General features: G+C 42.4%; 2 protein-coding genes across 8 annotated transcripts in view; one reads left to right on the forward strand and one right to left on the reverse strand.

The window, feature by feature from the left end:
• The first annotated feature begins 1,027 nt into the window (after positions 1-1,027).
• Positions 1,028-15,129, forward strand: cog1 (component of oligomeric golgi complex 1). Of its 6 annotated transcripts, none has more exons than XM_074655050.1 (16): positions 1,062-1,433; positions 2,314-2,561; positions 2,748-2,929; positions 3,151-3,327; positions 4,141-4,297; positions 4,603-4,813; positions 5,026-5,389; positions 6,756-7,204; positions 8,464-8,610; positions 8,698-8,859; positions 9,916-10,040; positions 10,991-11,099; positions 11,320-11,429; positions 13,024-13,108; positions 13,248-13,271; positions 14,838-15,129. In XM_074655050.1, the coding sequence occupies exons 1-15, from the start codon at positions 1,128-1,130 to the stop codon at positions 13,254-13,256; spliced, it is 2,841 nt and encodes a 946-aa protein (XP_074511151.1). In that variant the 5' UTR covers positions 1,062-1,127; the 3' UTR covers positions 13,257-13,271; positions 14,838-15,129. The 6 variants fall into 6 exon arrangements, with proteins under 6 accessions (XP_074511149.1, XP_074511151.1, XP_074511152.1 ...); XM_074655051.1 differs by having other exon boundaries at positions 14,898-15,129; XM_074655052.1 differs by having other exon boundaries at positions 14,901-15,129.
• A 1,096-nt stretch (positions 15,130-16,225) lies between these two features.
• Positions 16,226-22,326, reverse strand: part of rgs9a (regulator of G protein signaling 9a) — a 21,233-nt gene continuing 15,132 nt past the window's right edge. The window contains exons 10-18 of one of the 2 annotated variants that reach the window (XR_012596510.1): positions 22,238-22,267; positions 21,945-22,006; positions 21,643-21,756; positions 21,318-21,433; positions 20,694-20,781; positions 19,586-19,724; positions 17,839-17,921; positions 16,614-17,065; positions 16,226-16,527 (exon numbers count right to left, since the gene is read on the reverse strand). Coding sequence is in view for 1 of the 2 variants with exons in the window: in XM_074655053.1 (XP_074511154.1) it covers positions 16,906-17,065; positions 17,839-17,921; positions 19,586-19,724; positions 20,694-20,781; positions 21,318-21,433; positions 21,643-21,756; positions 21,945-22,006; positions 22,238-22,267 (792 nt within the window). In the remaining variant the exon portion in view is untranslated. Of the gene's footprint in view, positions 17,066-17,838; positions 17,922-19,585; positions 19,725-20,693; positions 20,782-21,317; positions 21,434-21,642; positions 21,757-21,944; positions 22,007-22,237; positions 22,268-22,326 lie in introns of both variants that reach the window. The other variant, XM_074655053.1, reaches the window with a different exon arrangement.

Raw genomic sequence — 22,326 nt, forward strand, 5'->3', positions numbered from 1 at the left:
TTCACTAACCGGTCATACCGGTCTAATTACAAAGAGATGTGCAAATCTATTAGAAGAACAACAAGACAAAATAACAGATGCCAGAGGATAAACATTATGCATGCACAAAGCCTGGGGAAATAAACATTTAGATAAATATATTAAAGGAGGTGCATAAAGTTACCCTCTTAATAGCTTTTTTTGTTTCCAGAGGAGAGAATCAATCTAATGTATTGTTGGGTTTCATGTTCAAATACAAAAAAAATGAAGGTTTAGATTTACTAAATTTGGATTTATGTATATGAAATTTAGCTATAAGAGAATAATCAGATTAATGATATAATTTTAATTTATTTTACTGTTACCTTTATGGAAACCAAACAAGACATTCTCTAGACATAGAATAAAATCAGGTAAACATTATTGATAATCAATATTATCAATAATGAATCTACTCAAGTCCTTCCACAGCCTTTTGCAATGGTCACAGTGCCAGAATAGATGAAGAAGAGTTTCTGGGAGTAACATCACAGAATGAACAGTTTACATTGATGTCCTGTTTAAACTTAACAAGATAATGACTTGCTGGATAATATCTGTGAAGGATTTTAAAGGATACTTCTCTTAATTTGTTTGTCAAAAGATACTTATAGGGTAGAGTCCAGATGTTCTTCCACTTGAGGTCTTTTAAAAGGTTGTTCCAGTAATTGACAACATAAGGCACACAAACAATATCACTCTGAAATAAATGACCTATACCTTTGTTATTATTTTTGGCAGACAATAGTCCGCTGGATCAGGAATCTGTGGTACAAATCATTGTAACAATAATAATAATAATAATAATAAAAGCATTATTATTATTATTATTATTATTATTATTATTATTATTATTATTATTATTATTATTATTATTATTATTATTATTATTATTATTATTATCAGCATGCATTTTGGGATGATTTGATTGGCTCAGCAGTGTGGGTAGGCGGCTCCTAACCTAACCGGAAATGTTCCCTGACAGACAGCTCTCATGACCAATCAGTCGTGGTCACATTTCAGCCTACGTGGAGGCAGCAGGAAGTGTACTCCCGGTCTCCCTTCCGGGTTAAATCTCCTGGAACAGCTGAAGTTGTTTTGGATGAGCGATGGCCGAGGATCCTGCTCTGTCTATCCGGGTCTCGGAGATCAGAGACCCGGCGGCTCTCTTCGAGCGGTACAACACCGCGGAGATCCGCCGGATCGAGCACAAGGTCCGCGGGGAGATCGAGCAGAAGAAGGAGGAGCTGAGGCAGATGGTCGGTGAGCGCTACCGGGACCTGATAGACGCCGCTGACACCATCGGAGAGATGAGGCAGTGCTCGGAGAGCGTCGTCCTGTCCATCCAGGACATGCACCAGTACTGCCACAAGCTGAAGCAAGGCAGAGCCAGCGTGACCAGCTCCAGACAGGAGGTGAACCTCTACCTAACCACTGTTGTTGTTGTAGCTCTAAACCTGCGTCAACCAAACTTCATTTAAAAACGTGGCAATTCATTATTATATTAGTTATATGCATACATACCCCCCAATTATAACATGACTTAACACTTACTCAGACTCAAAGAAAGGTGCTGACCAATTCGGCATAAAAAAGATTGCTGATTAAATCATATTTCTTAATCCAATCCTTACTTTTGAACCAAACTTCATTTAAAAATGTGTCAATTCATGATTAAATGAGTTATATGCATACATACCCCCCAATTATAACGTCACTTAACACTTACTTTGACTCAAAGAAAAGTGCTGACCAATTCGGCATAAAAAGATTTCTGATTAAATCATATTTGTCAATCCAATCCTAACTTTTAGAAATGTCCACACCTCTTTTGAGCCAAAACACACAGTAGCTAAACTGCCCGAGCCAGATAACAAATGCAAAACTTTATTGAAATTAAGTGCTGCCGGTGGATCACCTCTATGCCGAATTTACCTGAAGACCCTGTTGATTTGTAAACTACCTGAATATGTGTTCTGATAGGTGTGTATTAGTACTGACACACAGGAGAACATTATAATTATAATATTTTTTAATGAAAATTGGGGACATATCTTTATAATGGAGATAATGGAATGCACTAAGTTTAAACCACAATCAACTTTGAAGATGGTATTGCATATATGACCTGACATTAATTCACACACATCTTAATACATCATAATATTACTTTCACTACATTGTCTGGTGTTTGTATACTTATTATCCTTTTATCATCGCTTGTCTCTGTCAAATAATTGTCTAAAGTCTATTACATATAAATATGCAATGTGTCTGTGTGTCATTATGTTGTAGAGCCAGATGCAGTGGCAGGAGAAGTTCTACACCATGGCCTCTCAGATCAAGCTCCTCCTGGAGATCCCAGAGCGCATCTGGAGTGCCATGGAGGCGTCCCAGTACCTCCAGGCCACCCAGCTGTACCTGCTGTGCTGCCACCTGCACAGTCTGCTGCACCTGGAGGCCGCTACGGGGGGCCATTACAGCCCCGTCCTGGCCCGCTTCCCCATTCTGATCCGGCAGGTAGCCACCACCGGTCACTTCAGGTAGTGGATGTTTTATTACTTGTGTCACCAAGTAGAATTCCTGCTTTTTGGCTAGTGATTCTAATGGAAAACTTCCAGGCCTCAGAACTGAAAGAATTGGTGATGGATCCACACGCTGTAGACCACAACTGGATCCGGTTAGTAAAAGCTAAGTCATAGGTCTGTAACTAGTCTGTCTTCTCGCAGGTCCGTCATCCTCCTGGACAGCAGGTCTCTGCTGCGGGGCCGCGCGGTGTCCGACCAGGCCATCGCTGAGGCCCTGGTGTCCACCATGCTGCTGGAGGACAGCTCACCACGCCAGGCCCTGGCTGACTTCTTACTAGCCCGGAAGGCCTCCATCCATCAGCTGCTCAACCAACCACAGCATGGTATTTTTCTACCACCTGCCAATAATATGCATTTTATTATCAGAGTGTGTCATAACACATTTTTTACACAGAAGGCTTGAAGGCATAGAATTATTGCTTGAAGGCTTTTACTGTGTAGCAGAGCAGGAAATGTTGTTTGTAGTATCATTATTTATATCTTATGTATAACTAAAGCAGCCAGAAATGTGTACCAGTTCATATAAACATGTATTTTGGTGCAGGTGCAGGGATTAAGGCCCAGGTGTGCAGCCTGGTGGAGCTGCTGGTCACCACTCTGTTCCAGGCCTACGCTGTCTTCTACCTGCCCCCAGAGGGAAGCCCCAGGCCGGTGGAGGGAGCCCTGGGCTGTGGCATGCTCTTTTCTATCCTGGAGAATGTCACCTCCACCACATATCTAGGTAAACAGCCGCGGTGTTAGGATACTTTTAGTTTTACTTTTCCTACTGAGAGCTAATAAACACAGGCCATAGACAGGAATGGTCCCTTATTTTTCCCTATAAACCCTAGGCTGTTTATTTTTTTTGGCATAGGCACTACATGTCGTATATTATTGTTTTCAGAATAAGTTAATCTACTCAGAAATGTCACTTTTTTTGGCATGTCAGATGTAATATAGTAATATGTTCTAGGACAGAAAGGTTTCAATTAGGGCTGTCAATCGATTAAAATATTTAATCACGATTAATTGCATGATTGTCAATAGTTATTCGTGATTAATCAATTAGTTCAAAATATACCTTAAAGGGCGATTTGTCAAGTATTTAATCCTCTTATCAACATGGGAGTGGGCAAATATGCTGCTTTACGCAAATGTATGTATATATTTATTATTGTAAATCAATTAACAACACAAAACAATGACAGATATTGTCCAGAAACCCTCACGGGTACTGCATTTAACATAAAAATGACTATGACTTGCCCCAAACTGCATGTGATTATCATAAAGTGGGCATGTCTGTAAAGGGGAGACTCGTGGGTACCCATAGAACCCATTTACATTCACACATCTTGAGGTCAGAGGTCAAGGGAAAATGGCCATGACAGTTTTTCCTAGTATAAATACAGTATATCTTAAAAGCACTAAGCGTAAAGTAAGAAAATCCAAAGTCAGAATGAGGATCCGTCACCAGACAGTTAGATGTATCCTGAGGTACAAATATCCATAGATAAAGAAAATGTGAAACCATCAATCCCATCTCTCTCCTCAGCTAAAGACAGGAGGGTGTTGCAGGAAGAGACGAGTACAGGCAGCTGGTTCAAGTACCTGCCTCCTTCCATCACTGAGTTCCAGCCCGCCCTTCGCACCCTGGCTCAGCCAATCCAGAGAGAGCAGCTCCGGGACACCCTGCAGCAGTGGATCGACACGTAAGCTCCAATCAATCAGGACACTGCACATCTTGTTCATATTTGTTCTGGTTCCTTTTGTTGTGAAAGGTGTTTTTTTTCAAAGTTTGACTTAAATGTCTAGAAAACCATACTGTTGCAGTTCATAGTGGCACATTGAAAAACCATTTTGCTCTTAAGCTCGTCCAGTTTATTATACAGTGACTGGACATTAGTTAGAAGTTAGAAAAAATGACTAAAGCCCTTAATCAACCATCAAACCCATCATTGATTGATTTTCTGTTGATATCTAATCGATGCCTTTTGAATCTTTCCTCCACTCTCAGCTGTAAGGAGGACATTTGCCGTGGCGTTGGCAGCCTTCTGGTCTATGTGAAGAGCCTGAAGGGGTTGGCAGCCATTAGAGACGCCGTGTGGGACCTCCTGTCCACCGAGTCCATCAGTCAGCACTGGAGCGCTGTGTGTCAGCGGCTGCTGGAGCAGCCCCTGGCTGTCTGGGATGACTTCCTGCAGCAGCTCTTCCTTAAACGCCTGCAGGTTAGTGCTCTCCTAGCACAATTACAATTGCAGTTAGCAGTTTTCAGCAATCTAAACGGGTCTATCCATTGACATTGTATGGATTCGTGCCTAATTGAAGGTTTGCTTTGTGTTCAGTCTCACAGTAGTGACAGGCGTACCTGCTGATGCACCAAAATTGTACATAATCCCAATGAATATCCTTTAATAATCCTTCTTCCCGTTCCACCAAGGCCATCACCAAAGAAGAAACTGAAGCCATCTCAACGAGCTCCGTCCAGCTCCTCACCTCAGCTGTGAGGGATCTTGAGAGCCAGACCATCCAAACTTCTTCAGGTACCAACACCGGCTCGGGCCGCGGGGCCCAGTACGAGGTAGATGTGGCATCCTACCTGTGGTCGGAGTCTCCGGGAGACCTGCTGAGCGACGCGGGGTGGGTCAGCGTGAGCCAGCGGGGGCAGCAGCACCAAAGAAGTAGCCTGGCCATGAAGACCCAGGCCCTGACGCCCTGCGTTCAGAACTTCTGCTCTTCCCTGGATGCTAAGCTAAAGGCCAGGCTGGATGACCTGCAGTACTACCTTCCCTCCCAAGACAAAGGTAAGGGCGGTTCAAACTTTGATACTGTGTGCTAGACGGGGAGTGGGCTGTCAATCCCAATCCAATCTCCAAGAGGTGGTCAGATTACGAATATCCAAATACCTGTTACGAATATTGCCAATTTGTCATTCAGCCTGAGGTCATCATTGTCTTCAGCTGGCACTGAAGAGGCAAACATACCTGATCTGCAAAAGAGAAAGAATAAGATTTAAAGGTCCCATATCAAGCCTATTTTCAGGTTCATGCTTGTATTTAGTTTTTCTACTAGACCATGTTTACATGCTGTAATGTTAAAAAAACACATTATTTTCCTCATACTGTCTGCCTGAATATACTTGTATTTACCCTCTGTCTGAAACGCTCCGTTTTAGTGCATTTCAACTGAATTGCAACAGAATTGCGTTGCTAGGCAACAGTTTGGGTATATGTTCCCATCTACTTCCTGTCAGCTGATGTCATTTACATCCACTGCAACAGGAAATAAACTGGGCCACATTAAGAATGTTTACATTTAAAACGTGTAATAGTCTAAATATTGTATATTTGTGACATCACAAATGGACATACTTTTGAGGACTATGTTGACCATTTGAATTCACATTTAAATAGTCTGTGATTTCTCTGAGGTTGTGGCTGCCCCTCCACTTCATTTAGTTTAGGTCAGTTGCTTACTGTTTACTGACTTTAAATACACCTACCAGGTAGAATTAAGCATTTTCCAGTAGTGGCATTGTTTTACCAAAAAAACAATGACTGACCTTAATGAGAATTTTAATTTGATTCATTGAATATTCTGCTTGTATTATTAGTTTTATTTGATATATCATGCTGTCCAGTTACCTGAAATGTTTGCTGTTGCCTTATCTACTAAGCCAACGTTACCTATTTTTTCAGTATCTAGTTCCTTACTGTCTACGAGGGTCCGGGGGGCTTGCTGGCACATTCTGATGCCACTGTTCTATCATATACACTGATCTTCTTGTGTGTTTTAGCCCAAAGTCTGTAAGTAACGGATAATGTACAGCGAGCCGCCCTGAAGGGGATTCTTTCACAACAATGACCTGCTAGCTGTACATTATCCCGCTTAGTACACGGCTACTTACTTAAGAAATCAATAATTAGACACAAAAACGGTCCGCCAGAGTCCGACATCAGAGCTGCGCCCATAGCAACGGTCTGTTATCCATAGCAACGGTCTGTTATACAGAATCGAGTATTCAACACAGCCGTGTAATAAATAATGTTAATATTCAAAACCACACCTATTCCTGACTGATCATGAATCTTGTAATTAAGAATCATTAGACCTTATTTATTATTTTTAATTAATTAATTAATTAATTATCTTTTATGCTGTGTTCTGCAGGGTCTGACTCCATCTCCGTCACCTCCTCTGGTCCCAAAGAGAGTTCGTCAGCATCCTCTTTCAACCGCTTCACGGACTCGCCGGCAGTGGAGGAGGCTTTACGCGAAGGCTGCGTGGCCTGCGTCCGCCACATCCTGTCCTCCATCCGCTCCGAACTGGCCGCGGCCTCGCCTGAACCCAGCCCCGCCTGCCTCAGTTCGGTCCTTTTCATGGCCAGACTGTGCCAGTCTGTGGGCGAACTCTGCCCCAACCTGAAGCATTGCATCCTGGGAAAACAGAGGGGGTCTGAGGCCACAGCGAAGCTGACCCCCAGACAGGGCAAGAAGCTGGGCAAAGCCAGGGCCGCCACGGAGGTCAGCCCCGCCCAGGCCAAGTGGGCAGGTCTGAAGGATGAGCTTCTGGTTTGCAGCATGGAGGCGTACCGCATCTGGAGCTCCGCCCTCTCCAAAGTCAGACCCTGTCAGAAACGTAGATGTGTATATGTGAAACTTTATATGTTGAATGTAGTATGAAGTTTTGTGTTGTGGTAACTCAATTTGCTGGTGAAGTCTGTGAAATGCAGTTGTAAGCTCCAAAAAGCCGGCTGTAGTAGCTGTCTGAAATGCTCTGTTTGAGCTCCTGCCCTGCCCCATGTTTTTGTATCCAAGTGACTAATATGGACAACAATTTGTGAAATTGGTCCAGTATTGAGGGAGACTTTGTGTAGACGGCAGCTGCTCACAGGCTCCAATATGGTGCTATTCGGGCAAGCTGAAACCGTCATTTCCGTCCACTAATGGTGCTTGTTTTTGCCATGACAGGCTTTGATTGTTATTAGAAGTGTCCAACATTATGGAAAGAGTCTCGCTCAAAGAGAAGTTTCATTCTGGCGAGGTGACGTGTTGCAAACACAAGACTTTCAACCAGGAGACCGCTGTTCGTGTCATGGGTGAAACTAAAAGTAACGTTGTCTTATTTTGTCATGTCAGTCGTCTGTATTGTTAGTCGTGTGAGTCGTTAGTATTGTCAGCCCCGTGAGTCGCTAGTCAACGAAGTTAACGTCTACCACGACCGTTCCCTAACCCTAACTGAGTGGTTGTGTTGCTTAAACCTAACTTCCCGTGAAAACGGAAGTTTATTTTGAAAGGGCACTATGCATGTAACAAGTGTATATTGACACGCCGTCCCCGGTCCGTCCAAAAGTAACGGAAGAGGGGCACCCCATGCGTCGGTTTCCGATGGCCATGACCAATTCCGAGGTATTTGACAAATTGGGAGTGAGAGTGTGTCGGTATATGAGCCAGAGTATACGGATATTCAGATTTCACAACAGGACTTCTTCTCAAGGGGGACATGGACACAATAACAAACAGACCGGATCAAGCGAAAGGAAAGGAAAACAATTAATTTCTCTGTAGGGTTCTTTCCATAATGTTTTCAGACACTTCTAATAGCAATCGGAGCCGGTCAGTGGTAAAAACAAGCACTTTTAGTGGACGTAACGTTGCATTGACGCTGCTCACTTGTCCTTGCAGCTTCTGTCGCAGCTGCCAGTTACAGCGTTATCCCTCAATACTGGTACCATTTAAAAAATGTTGTCCCCATTAGTCACTTAGACGCAACAGCATGGGAAAATATGGTCCAGGTTGAAAAATACCAAAGTAACCCTTTAAATCATGTTGGAATTGGTTCAAGACCAGCCTAGTGACACTGCTGGTTGTTGTGACAGGTCCTGCTGGATAAGTTTGGCACGGCGCTGCACGCTGAGTCTGCTGGTGCCATCCTGACAACAGCAACAAACTGGGAGGATCTGGAGATCCAAGAAGAAGCAGAGTCGGGGAGCAGCGTCACATCCAAAATCCGTCTTCCAGTCCAGGTGAGCCGCTCAACACCACCTCTAACAGCGCAGTGATTTCTGATTCCATTCAGTGATCTGATGTGAAACTTGTCGTGTCTTCTGCAGCCGTCTTGGTTCGTGCAGTCGCTGCTCTTCCAGCTGTGTGTGGAGGTGAACAGGGTGGGGGGCCACGCCCTGCCCCGGCCCACCCTGCAGGAGCTGCTGCAGGCCTGTCTGGCTCAGGCCCTGCACCACTACCACAGCCTCACACAGCAGGACCTCAGCAGGGTAACACAGACGCAGACACACACATACATACACATACATACAGTACATATAGTGTTGAAAACGAGGGAGGTTCTGTATTGTAAGGTGAAAAACTTCAAACTCCAACCTTTAAGTACCAGGGACATTAATGTAAGATAATTAAAAGATAAATAAAATGCAAGGAAATAAAAATAACAATAAAGATAAATAAATAAAAATGATGAAACTACACAAAATAAGCAGATTGTATTAAAATAATGAAATTTTAATAAAATAAAATAGAATAAAAGAGATAATAATGATCTGCAATAAAATGTTGATTAAACAAAATAGAGTAAAATAAACACTATAATGATGATGATAAATAAAATAAGTATAAACAATGAAAAACATTAAATTATAAAACACTACATGAAAGACAGATTAAATAGATGGGTTTTTAATTTTTGTTTAAAAATATCAATATTTTCAGCTCCTCTCAGGTCCTCTGGAAGGTTGTTCCAGCGGTTGAAAGCAGCATCACCAGATGTTTCTGTTCTGCTTTGTGAAACAACTAAAAGACAAGAAGCGGAGGATCTGAGGGGCCTTCCTGGTTCATAAACCAAAAGCATTTCTGCAAGGTAGTCTAGTGCAAGGCCATGTAGTGCCTTCTAAACTAATAAAATAATTTAAAAATAAATACGAAAACTAACGACTTTAAAATAGGCGTAATGTGTGCTCTCCTTTTGGTTTAAGTCAGCACTCGTGCAGCAGAATTTTGAATTAATTGTAGCTGATTTATTGTATTCTTTGGTAGACCAGAAAGGAGAGCGTTACAATAGTCCAGCCTGCTGGTTATAAAAGCATGCATCAGTCTCTCTGTGTTGCTCAGAGAGAGAAATGGCCTCAAAGGAGGAAGAAGAAGAAGAAAATGAAATGATGGGCGAAGGAGAGGGCAGTAATCAGAAAAATTAAATCAGAAGGGAAATCGGGAGGAAGGACAAAGGAGGGAGTGCACTTTCTTTTCATTCATCAGGATCCACATTTTAGCTTCCTGAACATCTCTGCTCTGTTTTGTTCTGTCCCTCTGTTCTCCAGGAGGGGGTGTTTCCCATGACCCAGAACCGAGCCCTGCAGCTGTTGTTTGACCTCCGATACCTCAACACCACACTGGGCAGCAAAGCGGAGGAGGGCAAGAGCTCCCGATCCCACCAAGACCCCAGGTAGCTTCCTTTGTCACAAATTCATCGCATGCAGCATGCAAAAAAAAAGAAAGAAAAGGAGGCCATATCTGAGCACAGTCGCACACAGGATAATTACACCGACCCATGACTCAATATAACAACATAGAAGCGCAGACCTTATTTTGGATTTACTTATTTGAACTGTTTTCGTCCCCTAACCCTGTTGTGGAAATCGATGTAGCAACTCCTAATGTAACAGCTGCACATGACGATAATGAAAACTGTATTACTCTCCGACGCAACCCACGGGGGGGCTCGGACCGGCTGCGTGGAATCCTCCCGAGGTGCTTTACCCACTGGCTTGCAGCCGGGCGCTGCCGGAGAAGCGGGGCGTAACGTGCGGAGCCTCAAAACGCCGCCCGTTTAGGGGGAGAGGGCCCGCAAAAACTTTGAAGTAGCCTACGTCTACACTCCACAGAGGGATGATGAGAGGAGGGACGCCACAAAGGCGTGTGATCTCTCTGTTCACAGCAGTCACACCAGTGACCAGAGGAGCACGCTGCAGGTTGAGCAATACAGAACGCCTGAGAGCCTCACTTCATTATATTCAGAATTGTCACCTGCCGCCTCTATTGTGTGCTTTCCTTAACATAAATAAAAACATTGTTCTAGAGCTGTATTTAACCGAGGAGGAGCTGCTGCTTCGTGTGTGTTCCTGTGTGTGTAACAACCTGCCTGTGTAGACGCATCGTACTATCTGAATAACGCGCCCTTTAAATAGCAGGAAAATACTGCACCAGACTTTAGACCAGGTTCTTGTTGGTCAATGTGCGATTGCTTTCTGCTGCCTCAAGATAGCAGCAATGCACCAACAAAGTGCCTCACCTCATTTTAAGACCAACAATCAAAAATACCAAAAAATGTCAAATGGTGACGGCATTAAAATGAATCTGAAAGCTGCTAACTTTGTGTTGTTGTGTATCTTCCAGATTCCACGAAGTCTGTGATTGGCTGGAGGGCTACATCGACCCGTTTGACCTGGACGTGTTCACACCTCCGCTCAACACCAACCTCAACCGCCTGTCCCAGAGGACCTCGGTACGTTCAGCCCCTCGCCATCAACAACATATTGTAGTTGTCACTTGATGAACATCAGCTCTAAATGTGTAGAAGCAGCATTCAACAGTAGCCCTGAGATGAGTGACCACAATGAGCTGCTCATGTCCAATATAGTCCAGATGTAACAGCAACAACCACAATAGGTCCGCTGCTCTGTTTCCTAACGTTGTTTAAAGGTTCATGTGACGTTGTGTCTCAGGTGCTGCTGGGGCTGCTGACCGGCTCGGAGAAGGAGTCTGCTCTGCGGAGCAGCAGTGTGAACTCCCAGGAGCCTTACAACATCCTGCCACTGGCCAGCAGCCAGATCAGGTCAGTGAACCGGAGGTGCTCTGTGACAGTATCGGTATCATTAGCATAAACAAGCCCTAGCATCACTGAGAAGACATGTCACTCTACTACAGACAGGATATGAGAGGGAACCTGCTGTAGTCCTTAAGGCCTGGTATTGTTCCAACTTTAAGGGCTCCTCCTAACAGCCTTAAATGTGACCGGGATCTGAGTTGGTAGGGTTCGGGATGCGATATTATACACCGATCAGCCATAACATTATGACCACTGACAGGTGAAGTGAATAACATGGATTATCTCGTTACGGGGGGGGGGGGGGGGGTATATTAGACAGCAAGTGAACATTTTCAACTTTGAACTTTGTGTCGGAAGCAGAAAGAATGGGCAAGCGTAAGGATGTGAGCGACTTTGACAAGGGCCAAATAGTGCTGGCTAGACGACTGGTTCAGAGCATCTCCAGAACTGCAGCTCTTGTGGGATGTTCCCGGTCTGCAGTGGTCAGGACCTACCAAAAGAGGTCCAAGGAAGGAGAACCGGTGAACCGGCGACAGGGTCAGACCCGAGGCTCATTGATGCACGTTGGGAGCGAAGGCTGGCCCGTGTTGTCCGATCCAATAGAAGAGCTACTGGAGCTCAAACTGCTGAAAAAGTTCATGCTGGTTCTGATAGAAAAATGTCAGAACACAGTGTGCATCGCAGTTTGTTGCAAATGGGGCTGCGTACCCGCAGACCGGTCAGGGTGGCCATGCTGACCTAATGTTATGGCTGATCGGTGTGTATATATATATATACATACATTTGCATAAAGCAAGCATATGTCCCACTCCCATGTTGACAAGAGTATTAAATACTTAAAAAATCTCCCTTTTAAGATGCATATTGAACAGATAAAAAACAAGTGTGATTAATTTGCGATGAATAGCGACTAAATATTGATCGATTGACAGCCCTGATCCCAAGATGTTGAATGAGTTTTTCGACAGTCGGAGTCATGTGGTATAACCAGAGGGCTGGCTGGTACCTGGACATCAGCTCTAACAGCAACATGAATTAATCATTCCCTTACTTTTAGGACTTTAAACTTGATTTTCTACAGCAAGTTTTTTTTTACATAACAAAAGAAGTTCAACTTCTCAAATGTTGTCTGAATATAATAATATGTGAAAACCATGTATCCCCCAAAATGTCAACCTTTCAGGAGCTCAGAAAACCCACCTTGTTTTCAGCTTTGTGACAATGAGTTTTTCAGGAAATCCAATGGGGGTTTAACATGGTATATTTCTGGCTTTCTTGTGGTGGTTGTCTCTTTTTTATATATATATATATATATATATATATATTTTTAATTTATTATTAATATTACTTTTATTTATTATTACTTTTTCCTTATTTTATTATTATTATTTATTTATTTATTATTATTTAATTTAATGCTTGTTTTCTTTATGTGGGGTTGGTATGTTTGTGAGTCTGTTTGTACATGTTACTTTTATTCTTTGTGATGAAAATTAAAAAAAAAAAAAAAAAAAATCATGGTATATTTAGCCTGAGCAGTAGGAGAATTTTCTCTTTTTTCCCAACCTAATTCCCACCATGACTGTCCTGTCCTCTGCAGGTTCGGGTTGCTGCCTCTCAGCATGTCCAATGTGCGTAAACCCAAGTCAGCCACCACCAGGAGCTCTGATGCTCCTCACCAGTTGGTGAGTAACAGATCTAGGATCTGGGATCTGAAGATGCTCTTGACTCTGAGTTTTAGTGTTGTATGTCTTCATTTTCTCTGTTTCATTGTTTTGTTCCACTCTGGGTTAATGTTGTCTGTTACATCCTCTGCCTTCCCAGCGTTTTTGAGTGCGAGAAACCCAGGCAAGTTCCTCACTGTGGGTTTATATTTGTGTGTGTGTGTGTGTGTGTTTTGGTTGTGTTTTCAGTAGAGCCTTGGTTTACCTCTAGTGCATTTGCAGTGTGACAGTGATTATTAACTGATTAAATGATTCTGACTTATCTCCCACACTCATGCCACACTTATGCTCATAACGGAGCTCGGGATCAGACTATTGACTGGAAAATTCCATGGGCCAGTAGCACAGCAACAGTGACCCTTGGGGGCATTCTCACCTGTTGCGAGTGGACCAATCCCATCTTGAGATTCATGCATTATTTTAAGCTTCACATGATAACAACATCAGTTTGATCACTTTGCATGGCCAGCAGTGTCCCCATGCTTCCATTCTTTGTGCTATAAGCTAGGCTAAACACGTTTCATCATCTCTGTCAAATACTTCCAACAAACAGTGTATGTATCCAAACTTGTCAGTCTGTTCAGTGGTGAGCCCATAGACACCCAGAATAATCCAGGTGTTCTGTGAAGTGTGAATCATTGGAATCAGGTGCTCCATAATAACACTGAAACAGTGTAAGTGGTTCTCATTCACAAGTTCTCATTTTCTTGACTTTGAGTCCACCCTCACTAGACATGCTAAAGTGGTAGCCTTTTACGGTATGTCCCCCCTAGATCTGTGGTTCTCAAACTATGGTAGACTGGTGGTACGCGTGCTCTCTCTAGTGGTACGCGGAGGAATCTCTGACTATCGATTCCCCTGTATTGATGCTTTCCCACAGTTACGCATGCACAATGACGCATATGCACGCTGTGTCATGTTTCAGTTTGTTTGGGACCGGAGACACGGTGAAGAGAAAAAAAAGGGCTCAACAGCGTGGTGCTACTAAACCTGAGGGATGCACCCTATTTTTCTCTGATAAAGCAACACTGTGAACAACAAACCTGTGTTGAACTCAGCAGGAGGAGAGTTAGTAACATTAGCTGTTAGCTGTTAGCAGCCGGTGGGAAGCACAGTCCTGACTGGCTAAATACCGGAGATACGAACGTTAACGGAGGTGCCATTGAGTTATTGTTATGAGGCGTTCAAAGTCGGCTCAGGAAAAATTACTATTGGGTGAAGGTAAATTACAACGTTATCATGATGTGTTCAAATGTAATCTCGTAAAATTTAGTTTTGGTGAGAAACTTGAATAAATCCAGTTGTTTGAAGGAGATGTTTTCACATCAATATAAAAGTTGCTGCTTTTTTTTCCCTCTTCACCGTGGCACCGGTCTAAAACAAACATGATACAGCGTGCGTATGCATCCATTGTGCAGCGTAACAGTGGGAAAGCACCAATAAGAGGAATCGAGAGATCAGAGATTCCTCTGCGTACCACTAGAGAAAGCAAGCGTACCAGGGGTGGCACGTGTACCATAGTTTGAGAACCACTGCCCTAATGAATTTTATTAGCCTTTGAGTGACTGAAATGTCAAGATCCCAGGAGACTGCAATCCAGGACTTTGATAGTCCTGAATCAGGGCTCTCTGTCATTGACCCAGGGACAATTAACAGTGGTGTTGTATGTTCTCATCACTTTCTAATTAAGATGACCAACAAGAAAATCCACCAGAACCTCATCAAACCTGACGTGGTCTCCTTCCTCCAGCAGGCACCTCCATCCTCCTCTTCCTCCACAGCAGCCCGCGAGGACAGCTTCCGGCCCGGCAGCCTGTTCAGACAGCTGGCCGATCAGGACGAAGACACAGCTGCTCCTTCTTTATTCAAACTCAGCTGGCTGTCTGGCATGGCCAAATAACCCTCTACCGCTCCACACTTTGCAGAAACTTTGTAAAAAAAAAATAATATGTACAGTAAATATAATTTTGTCTTTCGAGAAATACGTCTTGTGTCATTTGATTCACTTCATCTATCGATGCAAATTACCTGTTTTTATGATCATATTCACTACAATTACAATGAAGCAGAAGAAGTCGTCTCAGGCGCTCCTTAAATCTGTAGGCCAGCAAACTGAGAATCTAAAACAAAGTAGTTCAAATATAGGGCTGAATAGCCTACAGAGATGTAAACAGTAAAGTAAAGTACAGTATATAATGGTAAAGTATCAGGAGCTTGCAGTTCAAGAGTCTTATGGCATGTGGTATGAAGCTGTCCCCGAGCCTGGACCGGATGATGAAAATAAGTCTGAGAGATTAATTAAATGTCTTAGCATCCGACCAGTTTAAAAGGAAAAAAAAAAAACAGAAGAAATGAACATGAACTGTTCATTTTAATCTGTGTTAACTGAACTTTGAGCTAGCTCTAGTGAAGTGTGAACTTGCACAACACTGACTGTAACCCTTGTTACAGCACCAACAGTTTAAAGGGGAACTACGCCCACTTTCACAACTTTGAACAACTCTCAATCCAAAAACTAGAGCGTTGAAACTCAAACTTGTGATGTCATAGGGTATAAAGTGTGGAGCTGCTCCATAGACGATGAATAGGGAAGGATGTTCTAGACGACATAGACGACATTTTATGGACATGGGTCCATAAAATCAGCCTCCCATTCATCATCTATGGATCAGCTCAACACTTTATACCCTATGACATCACAAGTTTGAGTTTTAGCACTCTAGTTTGGGGATTTGGGAGAGATTTATTCATGTTTACTAATATTCTTGGGACTGTCTACCATAGGAATAACATGTTTAAATTTTGAAAATGGTTGTAGTTCCCCTTTTAACATTATAATGATTTTTGATCATATTATTTAGCATCATTTGTGACATTATAACCTACCCAACTCTTGCACTAGTTAATTAGATGCCATTATTATGTGTGTCTATGAATGTAGAAAAACAATTCAAAAATCCAACCAGCCTGCCGTGGGGAAATGGTCTGCAGCAGTTTAGAATATACACGGCAGAAAACTGGTCACTTGTATGAGTCCTTCAACTTTAACAGCTTTGTTGTCCTGATTAACTATTAACACACACAAACACAATGAAAGTCTGCTTATCTTGATCTCATTTATTACATTTGGGAAAGTTACCAGATGTACATACTGTGCAAATCTTCCATCAGACACACACACTGTTACTGGTATGGAGTAATATGCATGAAAAAATATATGACTATTATAAGCTCTGCTAAAGAAAAATGCTGTTTAATCAGCTCTAGTGAAAATCAGACAAACAATAGACTTGACTTTGGACTAAACAGTTAATGTCATATATGATAATAATAATGACGATGGGTCTGAAAGTTATGACTTCATTCTCGTAATATTACGACTTTTTTTGTAAAGTTATGACTATTCTCGTAATATTACGAATTCTTTTCTTGTAAAGTTATGACTTTATTCTCGTAATGTTACGACTTTTTTTCTCATAAAGTTATGACTTTATTCTCGTAATATTACAACTTTCTTTCTTGTAAAGTTATGACTATTCTCGTAATATTACAACTTTTTTTCTTGTAAAGTTATGACTATTCTCGTAATATTATGACTTTATTCTCAAAATCTCCAATTCCCCCCCCTCAATGTGGCCCTAATACTCCGTCGAGGGACAGAGGGATGGTTCCTGTGTTGGTACTTTGTGTGACATGACATGTAGAGCCCTGCACACACACACACACGCACACACACACACAAACAGGCATATAAATATCTACTTCTTCTCCCTGTCTATTTTGCTCATCATGGCCTTCACATCGATGGGGGCGGAGGCAATGGCAGCTTTGGCCATTGCCTCCTCCTCCTGCTGCCAGAGGATGATGGGATGGATGCCGAGGCTTCGGTTCTGAGCATTTTGCTCCAGCTGGGCCGGACTAGGGTGGAAACAGAAACATGAGGAACTCAAGATGATTGGAACGTCTCTTTCTGTAGGGAGGGACAATATTTTCATTGGCTTTGAGTTTAAAGAAGCAGGTTCAGGCATACGGACACTTAAAACCTGTACTTCTGTACAGACTATAAAACATATGTTCTGATATCTAGTCATAGGCCGAGTGCCGAGTGATTGACAGCCGGCTCTCATAGACGACAGCTGGACTGCAGACTCCAGATCAGCTCTCACTGGTTGTTTCCCTCCGGTCTGTGAAATCTTGCAGATGCCATTAGGAGCACCGGAGGATACAGAGACACATGATTTTTTTTCCAGATGACCTGTCTCATGCACAACTGTCAGGATATAGTGACCGCTTTATAAAAATAACTTTTTTTAATCATATTTGCTCCATTGCTACCCACTGCAGCTTTAACGCATTAACGCAACTTGCGATTTTTAGGTTGTAACGGAGGACGCTGAAGCCTCCTGTCTGACCTTGTTAGTAGGTGCTGTAATGTGCCGGCCCTTTAGGTTATAATGAGTTTGAACCCGTCATAAAACCCAACTAATAACTGCAACTATACAGAGTGTTTGCATAAGTGAGTATCAACCTGTGTGGTAGAAACAACAAACACAATCATACAAAAAATGTTGAAGCCTTTTTGTACATATAATGGGATGTCATACTGTATATTGAACGTGTGTGGTGAACATGTATTCATGTGCAGTGACTGCTAGAGGTCAGAAAGGTACAGGCAGGGATCAGCCACAAACCTGAAGTTATGAGGCGCAGGGTCCACTGCCTTCTTCGCGATGTCTTTGTACGTCGGTGACTTGAGGTAACGGAAGAAAGTATCCTGCAGCGATGAAATGCACATGAGACAGCAGGTGACCTCAGCTTCACTACACTAAAGTGCCTTTAATCTGAAAATGTGTTTATAAATACAATTTGTATCACAAATTGTAGCATGAATAATATACAGTATATCATCAAGGAACAACGGGCCTCATGCAGGAAGCCAGATGAGAACACATTATCTTTGTTCATATCCACAATTTGTTCTTATTTTGTTAGGACCCATTGATTTCTGGGATTCGCTAATGTTTTCTTATTTTTGCTCTTCTCTTAGGCAAGAGAGTGGTCGAGAGCACTCTTACCAAGATAAGAAAAAAACACCCAGTTTTAACTTTCACAAACAGCGCAAGGAAACATGAGTTATAAATTTGAGGAACATAATATTAGCTTTTTGTCTCTATCTATCTATCTATCTATCTATCTATCTGCCGAATTTCATTGTGCAAATGCATTTTTTGGTGTCATCACTACAATTCTTGGGCCAATTTATGATCAAGTGGGATTCATCATTCAGCACACCATGATTTGAATGGTTAACAGCATTCGGTGAATATGGAGTGGACTTAAAGGGACTGTTTGTAACTTCTTCCCCTTACCTACAAAGCCCTCCACCAACTTGCACCCCCCTATCTCTCTGAACTCCTCTCCCCCTACCAACCTCAACGGTCCCTCAGATCCACCTCAGCTGGTTTACTCTCCACCCCCACGTCCAAACTCCGCAGCTTTGGGGACAGAGCATTCTCCAGGGCAGCTCCCAAGCTCTGGAACTCACTCCCCAATCTCATCAGAGACTCTGATTCCCTCACCACATTCCAGTCCCGCCTCAAAACACATCTCTTCTCATCTGCTTACCCGTAGCCCCCTCCCTTCCCCTCCTCATCAGTCCGTGTGTATGTATGTGATTGTGCCTGTGTATGTCGCTTCTTGTCGTTCGTCTCCTGTCTGTCTCACACCGTTTTCCCCCCCGACTATGTTAAAGCGTCTTTGAGAATATTATAAAGCGCTATATAAATCTAATATTATTATTATTATTATTATTATTATAAATCATTGCAGGTCGGTGTCCCATGCGCGCTCGCGTGTGGCTACGCTGTTCAGACTCAGACTCCAACACAAACTACACGGAAGCACCAAAACCGCAAAGTTACATCTAGTGAAGCCCAACCTGCAAACAGTGTTAACTCTTCGAGACCTTTGTCTGGTCAGCTAACATTACTGCCAAGCAGGTGAAATATAGAGTGATATTGTGGTTTTAGCTGACGTGTGTCGCCTCACTGTTTTGACTGATGCTCGTTCATGTCTATGTAGAGCGAGCACAAGAGCGAGCAACAGGACGCTGACTTTCGTTGACTTAACGGCCACAGGTGTCGCTGTTAACAAGCAATTTCTGATTCTTACATAGAGTCCCTTTAACTTATCTTTTCACAGAGAAAGTATAACAGAAATGTAAGAGAATATTGCTTGATGAGGCCTATTGTCAGATCTGGGAACTACAATTGGACTACTTTACCCTCCACAACTACGCTGCTCTGTAAGTGTACAGACACTTTGGCAGTGAGAGCCAGAGGTCTCCTCACTTACTGGTAAAGATGCATTATAGGCATTATTAGCTACAGGGTAAGAAAAATGGGAGTGTTTTACCTCTTCAACAGAACACAGACGCACCTTTTTCATGAGCAGGAACACGTGTGTCTGGGCTGCTTCCAGCACGTAGCGGTGAGGGTGGTCCAGGCCTTTCACCGTCAGACCCATTGTCCTGCCATCAATGTTGATCCAGCGGGGGGCACCGGGGGCCAAGAAGGTCCTGAACACACACACACACACACACACACACACACACACACACACACACTCCAGATCAATATCTTGGTTGACTTTGGGGTTGGTTTGTAGTCTACTAACTCGCAAATGTAATACTTCTAAAACAACATTTTGCTACCGAAACAGTTGTTGATCACTTGCGGCCCCAGTCGGGGGGTCAGCAGTCGATAACGGTATAAAACAGTCAATAAAATACGGTTCTTCAGAAATTGTGAATCAACCACGAGAGGTCTTTGCGCATACAGTCATAAATGAGCACGAAAAGTATTAGGCTGATTGGTCCAGCGAGATTAGCCATGGACAGACAGACAGACACACACACACACACGACTGAGAACATGATCTCCCCACAGGCTTGGCAGGGATAACTATGAAAGGGCACAATCAGCATACTGTATACAGACAGATAAATAGTTCAAGAGGATGTTCTTCTTAATGTTCACAACAAAAGAAAGAAATATTTAGGCAGTAGATTATTTCATTTCAAAATTTATTTTGAACATGTAAAATAATAATAAAAAATAATAAAAAAAGAGAATAATCATAAGCAATGAAAACCATAAGCAAAAGAAATTGTCAAACACCTGATGCCTTGGTTTACATATTCGAAAAGAAGTGAGAAGTACAAACTTATTTAATCCCATCCCTTCTCCATAAATCATTCATTGGTAATTAACCAGCTTCCTTATTGAGCTAAACATATACAGTGCTCTAATTAATTTTCCTAAACTTCATATAAATGAATTACTGATATAATTATCCTTATCAAAATATAAATTCATTATCAATCAAGAATACCAATTCATTACTCATAATGTATATTATTCAAAATACAAATTCATTACTTACATAACTAGTTGTTATCTTTTCGTATATGTGTATAGTTTACAGTAGTATCTGACAATGGATACCACACACACACACACACAGATAAAATCATTTTCAATCTTACTTGAAAATGGTCTCAGCTTTTGATGACATGGAAGATGCTGTTCCCCACTTCAGTTCTTCAGCTGCCTCCCAAAAAGCCAAGTTTTCCCCTGGGATACACAAAAACACATACACACACACACACGGAAAAATAAGCGTGTTTAAAATGAGCATAACATAATTTTGGCCACTGAAGTAACCACGTATAAGGACACTTTAACAACACTGCTCAAGGAACACCAGGAGCTGCAGTATGTAATTCTGAAGTGCTGCTCATATCTGATTTTTTGGACGGTGGATGATATCAAACTAGATTGTCCCGAGTGCTTTGCTTATTGTCTTGGGAAGTTGTGCATTCAAATACATGTAATGTAAACTACATGTCTTGAGAGCAACAATATCACAATTTAGACTCCGCATTGCTAGCCCAATACCTGCCTGCCTTAGCCCTACTATGAGGAAGGTAAAATAAAGAGGGTACAAAGACCGAAGTACCCAAAACAAGAGGGAGGGTTCCTAGAGAAAGTACTGGGAATGCAGTGTGTTGAGAGCTGTAAACACAAACTATCCCTCAACCATCTCAGGAAGGCTTACAGTCAGGTTCAGCACAAGAGATTCATGATCCGAACTGAGAGGCGTTACATACCGCTGAACTCCTTCTTGAGGAAGATCTTGAAGTCGTCTCGGCCTCGCAGGTCAGTCAGCAGCTCGAACAAGCTGAAGGACCAGCGCTCTACTCGCATCTTAGTGGGAGGGTCAACTCTGGAGACAATCACAAACACAGGCTGCAGTCACTCACTGAATGTCTCACTGCTACGTGACCGTGCCTTTAAAAAGGTATCCGCCAAAATTAGAAGCTCATAATCTAAATTCATTGTAGAGGTCTGAAGAGGTTGACAATCGCCCAGTGCAGTTTTTTTTTTTTTTTTGCGATCGACACCTTCAAAAAGAGAAAATGCAGCAGCCCTCACCGTCTCATGTTGTGAGTCCATAATGCGTCGTTGTCTGTTTGCCAGGGGTTGCTGGGTGGACAGGAAGCCAGGAACGGGTCGTGGTTTTTGTAGGTTGTGACGTACTTGGTCAGTCTGCAGAAATAGAACTATTATGAGACCAGTAGAATCCACAGAGCCTCCATGTCAATGTTTCCAAACTGGTCTAGCCAATGTTTTAACTGATCACTATATACTGATATAAAGATCCTGTTCTTGTAATTAGGCCTACAAGATACAAGATTACATTTTTTTTTTTTTTTTAGGTAACCAGAGGAACTTACGCTCCAAGGGACACGCTAGATTTGACCTTTGACCTCATGATCGCTTGTTGATAGAACAAGTTCTAGAATGAAAGAGGAACACCAAAGAAATTGTTTGACTTCGATTGCAAAAAATTAAATTTTTATGAACGTTTTATAAATCAAAGAATATCAAACTATCCACTTTCAAATCTGTAGACAGACGTCCACATGAGAAAATGAGAAACTCAACTGACTTTACAGCTTCAGAGCATCAACAATTAGCTTGAAGGCATATTTTGAAACATCGTTACTTATTAAATACTATGACTTACCATGCGTCTGTACACGTCAAATGTGATTTTCTGAGAGACAAAGAATAAAACAAAGGTGTTCATGGGAACAGTTTGTTTGGCTCACATTA

The sequence above is a fragment of the Sebastes fasciatus genome, chromosome 13 (assembly GCF_043250625.1).
Source record: "Sebastes fasciatus isolate fSebFas1 chromosome 13, fSebFas1.pri, whole genome shotgun sequence".
NCBI lineage: Eukaryota > Metazoa > Chordata > Actinopteri > Perciformes > Sebastidae > Sebastes > Sebastes fasciatus.